This window comes from Hakea prostrata, chromosome 2 (genome assembly GCF_041222555.1).
Source record: "Hakea prostrata isolate BN-2017 chromosome 2, UWA_Hpros_2, whole genome shotgun sequence".
NCBI classification, from domain to species: Eukaryota; Viridiplantae; Streptophyta; class Magnoliopsida; order Proteales; family Proteaceae; genus Hakea; species Hakea prostrata.
Genome location: NC_142601.1, coordinates 47,474,936 through 47,490,021, shown reverse-complemented (window position 1 = coordinate 47,490,021; position 15,086 = coordinate 47,474,936). Strand labels below are relative to the sequence as shown.

General features: G+C 37.5%; 1 protein-coding gene across 1 annotated transcript; it reads right to left on the bottom strand.

Annotated features, from left to right (window-relative positions):
- Positions 1 to 5,187: 5,187 nt before the first annotated feature.
- On the bottom strand, positions 5,188 to 9,058 carry LOC149024538 (uncharacterized). The gene is made up of 2 exons (XM_089144767.1): positions 8,670 to 9,058; positions 5,188 to 6,140 (listed from the first exon to the last, which is right to left on the bottom strand). The coding sequence occupies exons 1-2, from the start codon at positions 9,003 to 9,005 to the stop codon at positions 5,667 to 5,669; spliced, it is 810 nt and encodes a 269-aa protein (XP_089000893.1). The 5' UTR covers positions 9,006 to 9,058; the 3' UTR covers positions 5,188 to 5,666.
- Between the last annotated feature and the right edge of the window lie 6,028 nt (positions 9,059 to 15,086).

The window sequence follows — 15,086 nt, the reverse complement described above, 5'->3', positions numbered from 1 at the left end:
GTATTTGTAATTGAAACAGGGTTTGGGTCAAACTTGTAATTACATTGGGATTAGGGTTTTAGGTTTCCCTATAAATAGTCTCTATGGGATAACCTATAAGTATCAATCTCTGTAGGAGATTGGGGAATCAATCCCTGTAGGGGATTGGGGTACCCATCCTGATAAGGATGGAGGGCAAGCAAAGGGTAGCACTTTGTGGGTGTGAGGTTTTCTGGAAATAGTGAAACTCTTTTTCTCTCTGGTGGATGTAGGTATGGTTTTGTCGAACCACGTTAAATTTTCCTTGTGTGCTTTGCTTGTGTTATTCTCTGTTCGTGGTTGTGCATCCATTATCCCTATCAGATCTGAATCGTAATCACCATCACATGCAGCTAATTATCTTGGATACAATAATTGTCCATCATGTGGTCATGCATACGATGAAGAGTCAGCTATGACTAGACGAGTGGGGGGTCTAATGTGACCAGATGGACGTCCGTCTGTTATGAAATGGTGCTCCGTTTGAACAAAAAATAAACTCTGTCTTCCCCAAAACGAACCTAAAAAATGTCCACACAGGTCTAGATTCATGATTCATCATCTCATATCAAAATTGCACAAAAATAATAATAATAATAATAATAATAATAATAATCCAAGAAACATTGCATAAAATTCATTCTCATGGATTATCAATTCATGCACGTATTTATAGAAGGGAAATCACAAGGATCCTCCCACTTAGATTGCAACAAAAAATTTAGGGTTTCTATCAAACCCTTGATCTCCCATTGTGGATTTCTATCATACCCTCAATCCTCCCATTGTGGTTTCTATTAAACCCTTGATCCTCCCATTGGACCCATTCAAGAAAACAAACAATTGGGAGGAACAAATAACCGTAGTAACCTGGCTCTGATGCCAATGTTGGTTAATCTATTCTATAACTTAATGGAAGAGATCTTTACCTGGATTCGCTTTTCCTAAATTAGAAAATTTTGCAACGAAAGTAAAATCGAATCCACATTCTTGTTCCTCCATGAAATTGTCACCGGCAAATCTTTCACAATCTCAAGGAAAGGGAAGAAACTCCAGAACCCAAATGCTATTGTGGATGGAAGAAAGTTGAGACCAAGACCAAGGAGAAGAAGATCCTCGAAAAGCCTCCTCCTTTTTGCGTTTTTTGGAGAGAGAGAGCCGTTTTTTCAGAAACTCACAAATGTCGTAATGCAATTGTGTTACAAGGTTACCAAAATGTAACCCTATATTTTGTAACCACCTAAGAAATAAGAATTTCCCACTTGCAAAAACTTATTTATGCTTGCCTGTACATTTGTTTTCATTAATTTGATTATTGAAGTATTATTTATGACAAAGAAAAGATTATTGAAGTACTTAATATTACTTGTGCAAAATATTGATGGGTTAGTGGTTGTCCTTAGAATCAGATATTGTGTTTGGATCACCTCTCCACTTCCCTGAAGTTTCTCAATCACTTCAATCAAACTCCCCACGCTAGTTTTCAATAGGAATTCAAATGGTTGAAAACTTATTTCAATGAAGATTCTTTAATGGGACAGATTCAAAGATTCAGTTTTACAGTGGCAATCTATAGAATTTGGGAGGCGTGGAACTACTTGGTTTTTCAAATGTTCAGTCAACACCAATCTTTGTTCTCAGGCATCTAGTTGGCAATATTCTCAGTTGCTTTATACTTTTGATCGTGAAGTGGAGGATACACTCATTCACCGTGATTTCTTTCAATCTTGAGATAATCACTGTTCTTTTTATCCATCCAAAAGAGAGATGACTTGTTTGGATTAAGCCACCGGAGGAAGAACCTTCGTATCTTTGGACCACGATGGATATGGGAAGATAGGGCGAACCTCGGAAGGCGATGTCTTATTTGCTATTGTAGGTGCCTAGAGCTCAAAGAACATCCTGTGTATGGAACTGCAAGCCATCTTGATTGGATTACGAGTAGCTCATCAGCGAGGATATCAAAAGGTGGAAATCATGTCCGATTCTTTGACTGTGATTCAACAGATCACGCATCCTTGTGTGATCCAATGGTCAGTGCAAGACCTGCTTGAAGATATCTGGCTTTTACAGAGAGAATTTGATGAGTGTGTTTTTTCACACAACCTAAGGGAGATTAAAATGGCAGCTGGCTTTTTAGCGAGCCATATGACTATTAAGGTACTAATGATGTATTTTTTTCTTTTTCTTCTTCACTTAATATAATGATCCTTTTAGCAAAAAAAAAAAAAAAAGTAAACAAGCCATCATTAGTTCCTTATAAAGAAGAAAAAGAAAAAAATACATCATTAGTACCTTATGAGGAACCAATATCGCTCACTCGCAACAACTGTTGCCCCCAATACACCCTTTCTCACGTTTATTATCATATATAACTATGTTTACTTTCTCTTACTAATATAATATCACGCGCATTTATCCCATTGTTATGGATATATATTTTATAATAGACTTGTTTGGGTCGACTAAAAAAGAACCGGACCGATCAAACCTTGGTCGGACCACGAATAAAACGAAGGTACTAAGCAAGGTATACAATTTGAATCGTATCCAACCTCCTTAAAGATAGGGATAAGGATTCCGATCAAATCGGGTTACTCCTAGAATCCAGATCTGACTATACAACTACAATCCAAGTAATATTGTCTTGGCGGATAAGATTCCTCTCCCCAGGAAGCTAGCAACAATTATAGAGTTCTATTCGAACTCTATTACTACACAGTTAAGGTAACCTCTCCTAAGATCTATAAATACCCACATATTCATCATAATGAGGTATATGCATTCTTGAGGGAGATCTGAACAAGCCATGTCCATCCCCCCCCCCCCCACCCCCCATTTGGTCTTTCTTTTCTATGTTGCGATTTTTAAATATAATGGATGTATTTCTTGGTTTTTTTTTTTTTAATTGAATAAGGTGCATTTTTTTAATTCTATATTAAGAATGTATTTATGTTTAGTCCCACATTAGATACTAAGGGGTCAGATTCGGTGTTTATTAATAGGTAGTTTTTGATAAAAAGGACACACTATTGCGTTTGTGCAGTATACGAGCAAGGACAGCTTACCATTCGAGCATGCACGTGTGTAGTAGGGCTCTTAAGGCACTTTTGGCATGCACTTGGCACTTTGCATACTTGCATCCCTTTGAGTGAGATCTCATCTGAACCATTTGTTTTGGTTCAAGGATATTTGTTTTCACAATCTCACCACTAGGAGAAATCAAGACGGAGAAGTCAAAAATGATGAAAGGCTGCAACAAAGATGAAGAAAATTAATCTGTTCACTTGAGATGATGAAGGAATAGAGGCCAGGATTAGCTTTGCAAATGAGATAGAGAGAACCCTAGCCATGGTCTCTACTCATTTAGGGTTTGTGTGGTTGCATTTGCGATCTTTGATTGGTCTTTGCGTTTGTAAGGGCAATTAATCTGTGCCATATTCGGTTCAAATTAGTGAAATTAGATTGCTTTGTGCACTATTTTCCTTGGGTTCTTGCAAGCTGGTTTTGCGGATTAGATTCGTTGTTGCTTTCCTAAACTACTTTCCACCCTTTAAGCTATACTTTTTTTGTAATATGATAGATTTTTTTATTTTTTCAGTTAGTTCCAAACCTGTAATGATTATACTCACCGGATAGTTGGATTGATTGGTTACCTATGTCATTATAGAGTTGAGACTGTGATTTCGAGCAAATTTTGGTTGTTTCTCGACGACAGCTATGGGTTTTATCTTATTTTACCCCAAATGCACTCGCTTATTTAAGAGGTCGATGCCAATGTTTCCGTCATCGATGTTCACTGCAGCGTTCGATCAAACCAGTTAAACGGGGTAAGGGCACTAAAGTAATTTACCACCTAGAGGACATTTAGGTAATTTGCATATTAAAATTTAAATAAATTAAATGCGGCGAGTAAGGATATTTAGATAATTTTATCCATTACTTAACAGTAAATCTAACTATGGATAACTTGTCATTTTGACAATAGGTGCAATGTAATTTAGAGCATAGTAGTGAGTGATCATTAGTTTCACCCTAAAAAAATAGGTGTCATGTAAAAGACTCAAATAAAAAATTGATTCTCCAAATGTTTTGAGAATGAAACTAATGGAGCATGACTATTGTAGCTTTTGTATGAGCAGACCTAAAGATTGTCTTCATATTTTGCGAGATTGCACCTTTGCTAAAGGGGTATGGATGCGCTTGGTGGCTAAGGAAAAGCATACTATGTTTTTTGAGTGTGGGCTGGAAGAATGGTTCTCCATTAATCTTTGTGGTTCCATGTCCAAATCAATGGGGAGTTGGACAGCTTGGTTCGCTTGTGCTACCTATTCTCTTTGGAATTGGAGAAATAGTGATATACATGAAGAGGAGTTTGTTTGACCAAGTGCTGGGTTGAAGTTGATCGAGGACTATGTGAGAACGGTGGTTGCTGCTTGGTCAATGTGCTCATCAATGCTGCCAAACAAGAAGAATTCAAAGGTTTTGGATTTGTGGAAAGCCCCTATAGGTGACCGGATAAAGTGCAATGTGGATGCTTCTCTTAATAGAAAGAAGAACTATATGCAGGTGGGGGGTGTTTTGCGGGATCAAGAGGGGCTGTTCAAGGGAGGTTTTGCAATGAAGTTTCCTTTGTGTTCAGTCCTTGAAGCAAAATTAATAGCGATCATCGAAGGCATTACGTTGGCTTGGAGTTTGGGGTTTTGTCAGATTCAAGTCGAATCTGATTCTAAGGAAGTTGTTGCTCTCCTCGACCATTGTAGGCATGCACAAGGGAGTATTGTTCGCCTCATTGAGGAAATAAAAACCCTTTTAGGCATTAATGGAAGGGTGAGGTTTGTTCATCTTGGTAGAGAAGCAAACAAAACTGCTGATTGGATGTCTAGGGTGCAACTTTGTCCCTTAGACTCATGGGCTTTCTTCCCAGATCCTCCAATTGGGCCAACCTTTTGAATGAACTGTTGAAGTGAAGACTGGCGTCGTACCCTTCACATCGAAACTCTCTGGTCAACTTTCTTCCTCCTTTTCCGAAAGGTGTAATGCAGGCCACTAGAAGGAATTCTCATGGTGGATAGAGAGTCTTGTTTAAGTTAAGTTTTCTGTTTGTTCCTTTGGGTTGTTTAGCCCCGTCTTTGTACCGAGAAAAAAAAAATTTGTTGACAAAAAAATCATAGCCGTAATATTAGTTATTTTAAGGTTACTATCATATTCGTCTTTCCTTCTTGGTTTAAGGGATTCATTCATTAAATTAAAATGTTGTGGAAGGAATAGATACTTCAAATCATTAGAGGGCGCTTTTATTTTTCAAAAACAATTAATCTATATGTTGAATTGTTTTGAGATGACATTAATACTAAATGTAACTGAGGAGGTGGTGTTGATAATTTTCCTTCAATAAGAGGATGGTATTTATAATTAAGAAAAATGAATGCAATTGAAGAACCAATCACCTTTACCATTTACATGGGAATGCTGGGGTACTAATGGAACACAAATACCAATTTTTTGCCTCTCAAATGTACATACATATAGATTTTGAACGTAAGAACTCCACATCTTCATTCTAACCAAACCAAGAATGCTATAACCTACATAAAAAGACTGACTTCTTAATCATTTATTATTTACAAAAGTTTACATTTTAGTCCTTAAAAAAGAAAAGGGATCAAACACTTGACTTTCTTTGGGAAATTCTCAAACTTGGAGAGGTACCATTTTCTGGTGGCATAACTCCTTCCCATCAGGTACATCATAGTACCGACAGTGAATGAAAAGGAATACACAGTTTGAGAGATGAAAGAAACTCCTACAAAACCTAAAATTTCAAAAAGATAATGTGGACAAATCACCAGGTTGAACATACCTCCTTTAGGGATCTTATACCCTAGGTCAGAACTGTTCTCCCTTAATCTTGAAAGAAGGTAATGGTGGTACAGGTTTCCACCAATTCCAAGAAGAAATAGGCCAACCCCAGCATACTTCAAATCCATTGTAGGTTCAGGGAGTCCTTGTGTCAAGTGTTGGGCATAGATCATGCTTGCTGTGGAGATGAAATAGCTGAGGGTGATTGGAATCACTGTATCAACAGCCATCCTTCCACTATATTTGTGAATAAACAACACCTACATGACATAATGTTACTCCATTAACCAATGAGTCATAAAACTACATAATAAAATTGACACTTAAATTTCAAAGGGTTGGCTAAGTTGGCAAAGCCCAACGCCTCACAATATGAGATTAAGAGTTCAAATGCCCTTGAGGCCAAGAGCGATGGGTTAAGCCCCCCATATGTGTATATAAAACTATCTCCTAAGGATGTAGTGAGGATGCATGTAAACTAGCTTGAACAAACCTCAATTCCCAAGAAAATAAAAAGAAACTTACATTTAGAAAAGCATATGCTTGCCTAGACTTTGGATGTTCAGTAATTTGACTAATGAGGTATTTAATCTTAATTTTGGAACAGATGATTTTTTATATATTAGAGATGAGGGTATTATATAATATACCATCTGTCATAATCGAACCTACAACCTCTCCACTAAGAGGTGTTGATTTTACTAACCCACTAACCAACCCTACAACAGTAGCATTTAATATTATTGGTACGCTAAATATTAATGAGTGGCTAGTTGCCTTTAGATGCCAAGAGGCCAAAATCACATGCTTACGTTAGAGAGATTTTCAGCACCCCCCCTGATTTACCCTCTAAAATGAATGTTACTCTCTAAGTTATTCAATTTATCAATCAAACCCCATATAGGAGAAAAAAAATATCAATGAAATCATAATTAAGTATTGAAGAAAGCAAGTTGAACTTTTCAAAACATAAAAATACCCTTGAACAAAAGATCCTATAGTATCAGACTTGTCTTTGTCTTCCTCTATCGTTTGCAATCATTCCTCTTCTTCCGTTCTTGCATCTTCTAGATGATTCCTATTCTCCCACAAACTTTTTTTTTTCTTCTCTCTATCCTTCTCTATTTTCATCACTTAAGATGTGTTGTTAATACTAGAAATGGATAAACAAAAACTAACTAATTGGACTAAGCATTTTTAGTAACGGGGGTGTGACTAATATATTGGGTAAACTCATGGGATGACATTAATTTTGGCGGTAACTCAGGGGGATGGAACCGATAAGTCTTTGGTTATATCGATCAATTAGAGTGACTCCTTTTAAATGATTGTCTCCTTGATGAAGACCTCCTTAATGGGGCCCCTAGTCCCTCTGCCCCGCATCTTGAATGGATTCTTGAAAATGAAGAAACCTTTTGGTTTCAAAAAGCTAGATGCAAACTTTTTAAACAGTAAAGATTGCAATACCAAGTTTTATCATGCTTCCACTAAAGTCAATCGATTAATAAGAAGATTGATTTTCTTCTCAATAGTTTTAAGGTTAAACTTTACACTCGTGATCTGCCTTTGAATTCTCAGCTTTCTTAAAAGATATTTTCCCTATTCTCATCCTCTTGGTCAGTCCTTTGTTGAATGCCTTTTCCCGTCTTGCATTTTTGAATTTGACAAGCGTTTATTTTCTTCTCCTTCCCCCGCCTTCTATGGAAGAAATAAATCTAAGGGGTTTTTTTTTTTTTTTTTTTTAAACCTTTCAAAGCCTTGGGTATCAATGGTAATCAGGCAATTTTCCACCACAGGTCCTAGGACTTCATTTCAAATGATATCTTAGGACTAGCCAATGATTTCTTTATCTCAAAAACTTTGCCTTGTGGCATTCATCATACCCTCATAAGCCTTGTCCCTAAAAGTTCAAAAGCCTATGGAGTTAGATACTATCGCTTAATCAATCTTTGCAATACTAATCACAAAGTTATTGCTAAACTTCTAGCTAATAAATTGAATCTGATCTCTCGTTTCCAGGGCACTTTTGTACTGGAAACGCAAATTAATGATAACATTGTCATTATCCATGAGATTTTTTATTATTTTTTTTTAAACAAAACAAAAGGAAAAGCTAGGGAGCTGGTAGCCATTAAACTTGATATTTCTAAGGCTTTTGATAGAGTTGAATGCAACCTTCTCACATGTGCCTTTAAGTGCTTAGATTTTGGGAAATTTCATGATTCACTCTCTCACCTCCTCAATCTCTTTTTCCATTAAATTTACTGGTAATCCCTATGACTTCTTTTGCTTTTTTAAGGGAATCAAACAAGGCACCTATATTAGAAATATCCCCCCACTAATACAAAACTCGCGGACTAATAAAAAAAAAAACCAATTAAGTTCTTGTCAATTCAGGTTTGGTAGATCAGCAAATACTAATACTTCTTGATGAAGAGATTATGGGTTCAAACCCTTGCAGCTGAGTATAAATACCCCATCCTTAAATAAAATAAATAAATAAAAACTCTCCTACTTCACAAAAAAACAAGAAGGCTTTTGTCATCCTTAAAGGGTCGGTCATGGTTTTACTATTCTTGATGGTATCTATACCAGTTCCAACACCCCTAACCCCTTTTTTTTATATGCAACTGACTCCTTATACTGGGGGAAGAGAAAAGACTGAAAAAAATCATGTTCCTGCTACCACAATAAGCAGCAAAGTCTCGTCCGTCCTCTCCCTCCATAACTATGAAATTCTATGTAATCTTATCAATAAAAACTGGGAATTAGAATGAATAAGAGTTTACCTCTAAGATTCTTTTGAGGAAATGCATGGTGAGAGCTGCATCGACCAGCATAAACCTGAGACCCTCGGCTGGAAAAATGGCAAAAGAGACGACCCCAGCTAGAAATGCCGGTGTGTACAGGATCAGCATACCAGTTCTGCCGGAGAATGTAACTTCCTTCTCCGTTGTCTTCTTCTTCTTCAGTAGATCTAGGTTCCAGAACTTGGAGTACTGCATGTTTTTGCCTCTCACCTCTGAGTACCCACCAGCAGCTAGGGATATCAAACTGATGGCTGACATGGTTCCAATGAAGATGGATGGTGGAGGTGGAAACACAACGCTCAGCAGCCCACCCATCTCTCTCTCTCTCTCTCTCTCTTCAGGCACTGGAGGCGTATCGTTGGAATTGCAGTGATGCTTCTCATTAAAATGGATGAGGAACTCCAGACTCCACGGATACACTAGACCAGAAATGCGCCACGTGGCCATTCAAAAATCCACCAGCCTTTTTTGTCGTTCAAATAAACGGGCGAATCTGATAAAGAGATGCAATCCAAAATACATTAGACCGGCAAAAAAAGAATTACATAAGAAGCGCCAAAGTTCAAAAACATCTATCCGTAGAATACACTCAAGATCAAAAGGAGGGATCTGAAAGAATGAAAAAATCTTTTGAATTTCCCAGTGTCTTTGGCCATCCAATCAGTATCAAAATTTGTTTTCTCATAGATGTGATGTACAGTAATTCGCCCATTAATTCGAATCAATTTTCTGATATCATCCACTGCTCTTTCATGTCTCCACCCATTTAGCTGAGTCACACTTCACCACCCCTTTAGCTAAGTATAAACCGAGGTTATAGGTGGCATAACTGTTAATTTTAAAAGCGATTGAATATGGGTACGTGTTCATTATTGAGAGACTGGTACATATAAATACATGAATATGTGGTAAATTTTTTCAAAAGGAAAACAATCTACCTAGAATAGAAGATTACAATAAATGAGAAATCTACTAAGAATAGAAAATTACAATAAGATAATTACTTATAATAGAATATTACAATAAGATCTACTTAGATAAAAAGATTACAATAAGAAATATACCTAGATTAGAAAATTACAATAAGCAAACTACTAAAACTACAAGATATACACAATAATATCGTAATACTCCCCCTCAAGGTGGAGTATGAAAATCATGAATAACCCAACTTGAACTAGAGATGATGGAACGATGCACGACCAAGGAGACATGGCAAATAAATCAAGAAGCTATTCAAGTGAAGCGATCTTGATTGGACCAAAGAATAGGGCTTAGGATTTTGAGTTTGAGTTAGGAGTTCAGGATTTGAGATTTAAAATTTTGAGGTTAGGGTTTAGGATTTTAGGTTTAGGCCTTGGTAGAGATTTGAAGCAAAATTTAGTATTCATGGTTCAGGTTTGGCAATTTACCCAAAAAAAAAAGAAGTTAGGTTTAGCATTTGGAGAGAGTTTTTGGACACTCCTCTCAAGGTTTAGGTGTATTTGAAGATTAGGATTAGGATTCCAACTTGAAAAGCTTTAGGATTAGCATTCAAACTTGGAAACATTTAGGATTAGGATTTGGACTTACACAAGTTTAGGATTAAGATTCAGACTTGGAAAAGTATAGGATTAGTATTTAAACTTGTGCAAGTTTAGGATTAGGATTTGGACATGAGGAAGTTTAGGATTATGAGAATTATGAATAAAATGAGGAGAAGATGGATTTGCAACTATTAGAGCAATTGAGGATGGAGGTTTTGTGCAATCCCCTAGATTTCTACCTCTTTAACCATTTGTTTTAAGACCGAGAACCCGGGCCTCGAGTCAATGACAATTGGGGGCCATTCAAATCAAGCTCGAATGATTTAAAATGGAACAAATGTTGGTGGATGACCCTTGTGATGACTTTAAAACTCTCCTAAGTTTAAGTGAAGAGAGAAGATTAATCCCGATAGTGTAAAAATGATGATTTTGGAATGCTCTTAGATTGGCGATGGAGAATCCGATTGACGCGATTAAGGTATCAAATCGAAGATCATCGAGACCTTTCGAACGAGCGAAAAATCATCAAAATTGGAGTTTGTTTGGGGGTCCAACCATAACCAGAAGTTGGGCCGTTTGGGTGAACCAACCCCCCCCCCCCACCCCATTTTCCATTTAGGGGCAAAATTGGAATTTTGGATTTTTAAGCCCTATTTATGTTTTATCTCATCTGTTAACGCATTTTTGGATGCTAGAAAGAGGCAGAGGCTTTGGGAAGAGGAGAAAGGAAGGAGAAGAGTATTTCTCATCCAATCAAAGGTACTCTACTACTCAGATCATTATGAAAATATTAGGAAATGTTAGTTTTATTTAATCCTTCTTTTATACATGGTTCTGAGAGTAATTTCTTTTCTCTTCTTTTGGGAGATTTTGAAAAAGAAGGATATTAGGTATCTTGTATGCATGGTACCGTGTGTCGGCGACATTTCGCCGACACACGGCGATTATTCGACATGTCGCTGGGGGGCGACACGAAACCCTCCAGCGATGCGACTTTCACACTTTGTCGGCGATAAATCGCTGAATTATCGGCGATATATCGCCGACGATCGACTATTCGAAGAGTCCGGCGACATGGCATCTCCGATCGTTTTCCCCGGAATCGAGCAGAGACTAGAGCAAAGGGCAAGAGACGATCTGTCCGGGCTTCGGTGTGGTCCCGATGGAAGGGGGCAAGGGGAGTGCAATTTCTTGGACTAGGGAAAACAATGGCAGCGCGGTGGCGTTGGAGAAACGGGGATGCATGGTTCATCTCTCTCGTTCAAATCAATGCTTGAAGAGGCCGGTCGTTCACGGTGGAGGAAACCCATCTCACCATGGCTTTTAGAGCATCCAAAACCACCAAGATATGAAAGACCTCACCTTCTCTTCAACCCTCCGCAAGTCTGCCGAGAATCTCTCGCTCGGACTCTTCGTCGTGCTCTCCGTCGTCCATTTTTAACCTAGACCCATCTCAGGTACAGTCCTTCCCTATGAAATCCTGCTTGTCTTCGCTACTCAATGAAAATTCCTTTTCTTTTTAGGTTTTCCTGTCCAGCAAGGAGAAAAGAGAATAGAGAGAGAGAAGGCAAGAGACGTTGGGGAGAAAAATCTGGAATTTTGCAGGGATTTTTGCGTGTTGCTGCGAGGCTGGACCCACACGATTTAATATTTTAATTCTTTAACCCTTTTAAATGTCGGCAAAATATCGCCGACATTTAATGGTTTCGATGGTTTCGATGGTTACCGACACCGATTTTTTATCCGACTTTTCTAACCTTGCTTGTATGATCTCCTTTTCTTATATTAATGTCCCTTCCTAGTTTGTGGGAGTAATGGTAAGATCCCATGCTAAGGTTGACGCATTTTGACTCTCTAGGTCACCCACGAGTGATTTATGAGAGTCAAATTTGGGGCTTTTTGAGATAGGTCAAATTTTAATCAAATTGAAGGTACTCGTAGGATCCTTTTGCTGCCAATTAGACTTTTCCAAAGTTTCGTTTCGGTTAGACTTCGAATTGATGGGCAAATTAGAGACCAATTGCTAGTAAGGTTGAGAACTACCCTTTGTAAAGTAGTGGTAAGATTTGGGTTTTCGTGGGAAGATTTTGGGATATCCTTTGAAACCCAAATTGGCTCTAATTTGTGATAATTATTTCTTTTGCATGAATAGGCTAATATATCTTAGTCACTAATTTGTTAGAAGGAATTACTAATCTTCAGAGAAAAGAATCAAATGGAAGGTGAGGAATATACCTAACCTTATCTTGTATGTTTAATTATGTTAATTAATTTTTATTATTAATAACTTGATTTGCTTTAATGTTATCTTGTGATTATATCTTCTACCTTTCAATGTCTTTGTATGAGATGGATGATATTGAATGGATTGAGTTTTTCTTTCACTTAAATTATTGTTTTGAAAATATATGGATGATATTGAATTAAATTTCTCATTTTATTTCATGTTGCAAACTAGTGTTGTGGGTTCACCCATTGCCCTAGTGACATTATGTGATTTCTTAGGTTGTTATTGGGAATGGGAAAATACCCTTTTGGCATTTCTACCATAGGATACCAAAGGAGGCGGTATGGGACGCATTCCTATGGTGCCCTTGGCGCTTTCCTGATTCCTGATTGACATATTTATGGCATGTTTAGAAGTGTTTGGTTAGGTGTCCTCATGAGTACTACTACCCTTTCGGCAAGGGTATTGAAGCCAGTTAACCTGTGATGTTAGTGGCTGAGTCCTGTGTGCCAAACATACCCACTATCATTATAGAGAGGTAGGGTTGCATATAATAAATAAGGGCTCATGGGCGCTCAAGACTGGTGAAATGACCCGTGAGAGGACATGTAGATCATCCTGTCTATTATATGTGGATGACCACTGGGTTAAGGAATGAGATCTAACAAATGCCTCCCGTTGAGGATTCCATTCATAGGTGGGAAAGTATTAAACCAATAGAGCACTAGGCGTGAGGGGAAGTATCCGGACCATATGTGTACGAGACCATATGACTTTGCATTGGGCCTAGGATTATCCTTGACACGCGCGAGATCTTATACCAATGGTGATGTGAGAGAGTGCTGATCTAATCCCCAACCATGGCTTGCAGGACTTAACACAACAACCGTAGAGAACCCAATGGACGTGCTTGAGTGTCGTGAGGGAAGAGTGATGAGACCGCCCAAAGAAGACTGATGTATGACTTAATGCGTGTCTACCACAAAGACTTCATGATATAGTTAGGAGCATAATCATTCATATATCATATCATTATCATTAATTACATTATCAATATTTATGTTATGTGTAGTGTGGAATCTTGAGAATGAATGTGTGATATGATGTTGAGTTGACCTCACTGGGTTCTGTTGAACTAAATCCTTTTATATTTATTTTTCTATTAGATTATACTGCAGGTTATCAGGACTTCTTCTTAATGGAGGATTTATTGCCAACATATCTTCTTAAAGGAGTGACCGAAGAAGAAGTGGACACACATGGAGCTTCATGCCAGTGTCAAGATTGTTCTTTTGGGTTGGATTCCATTAGAGAACTAGTTTAGTTTATTTTTTCGCTGCGAATAAAACTATCATCTTTTCTTTTCAAAACTCTGATGTTATACCTTTTATTTTGAAGTAATGGATGATTGTAACCATTATTTTAGTTTTGATAATTTATTACTTGAACTTGATTTATTCTTGTCCATTTAATTATACTATATCATGTTTTGTATGGATTTATCACTGAACCTAGATCTTGCGGTGTATCACCCCCACGGGCATTCGGGTATGACCTAATCCGGCTGGGTGGGGTGTGTTAAGGTTGGTTGCCATTAGGAAGAACACATGATCGAGTGTTAGGCTGATACGATGTTGAGTTTAGAATTGGCTAAATATTGGTATGTGTTTATTATTGAGAGACTGATACATGTAAATGAATGAGAGATAAACTTTCTCCATAAGGAGAATAAATGAGAAATCTACCTAGAATAGAAAATTACAATAAGAGAAATGCCCATAATAGAATATTACGATAAGATCTACTTAGATTAGAAGATTACAATAAAAGATATACCTAGATTAGAAAATTACAATAATCAAACTACAAAAAATACACAATAATATCGTAAAACTAACATTGCATGAAATCGGCATGTTTTAAAAAGCATGAGGAATGATTAACTTTTAGAAGGATCGGCTATCAAAATTGTAAGAATAAATTAAACAAATATTTGGAAAACTTGTCAAGAATAATGGGGTTTTGTTTCCTCATATGAATATGAGTCCATTTTTGGTCTTCCCTCTATTTGAATTGAAGTGCGCAACGAGCGTGCCAAGAGTCCCAAGGACTCAAAGGATTGGAGAAACACAACATTTGCATTTAACTTTTAGATGAATGTTGGATTCCCCCATGCAAGGACTTTATTGCATTTTTGGAGAAAGCAGCTGAAAACTTGTGGAGTCCTTTGAGGGAGGACTTGAACCTATCTAAACTAAGTTGTTGCCTATTTGGATAAAGCAACCCAAACTCGTTGAGTCCTTTAAGGGCGGACATGAACCCATCTACACTAACTTGATCACCATATAACCTGCTGCATTCTTCATAGTTGCGATCATTAGGAACCACTAAGCCTGTAACTTGATGATGATGATGGTTGTCTTCTGAAACGTAGGCCAAAAGGTAGCATAGATGCTCTTTGAAACACAGGCCAAAGATGCGTTGAACTAACAAGTCTCCATCATCCAAAGGAATGAAGGACAAAACTAAACTAAAAATATATAAAAAAATCTCCAAGTGGGGTGATAATTCTAATTTGATTGATGTTGATCATAATCCATTGCTCTTGTATTTCTTTCTTTAAATAGGCATGCAAGGTAGTTA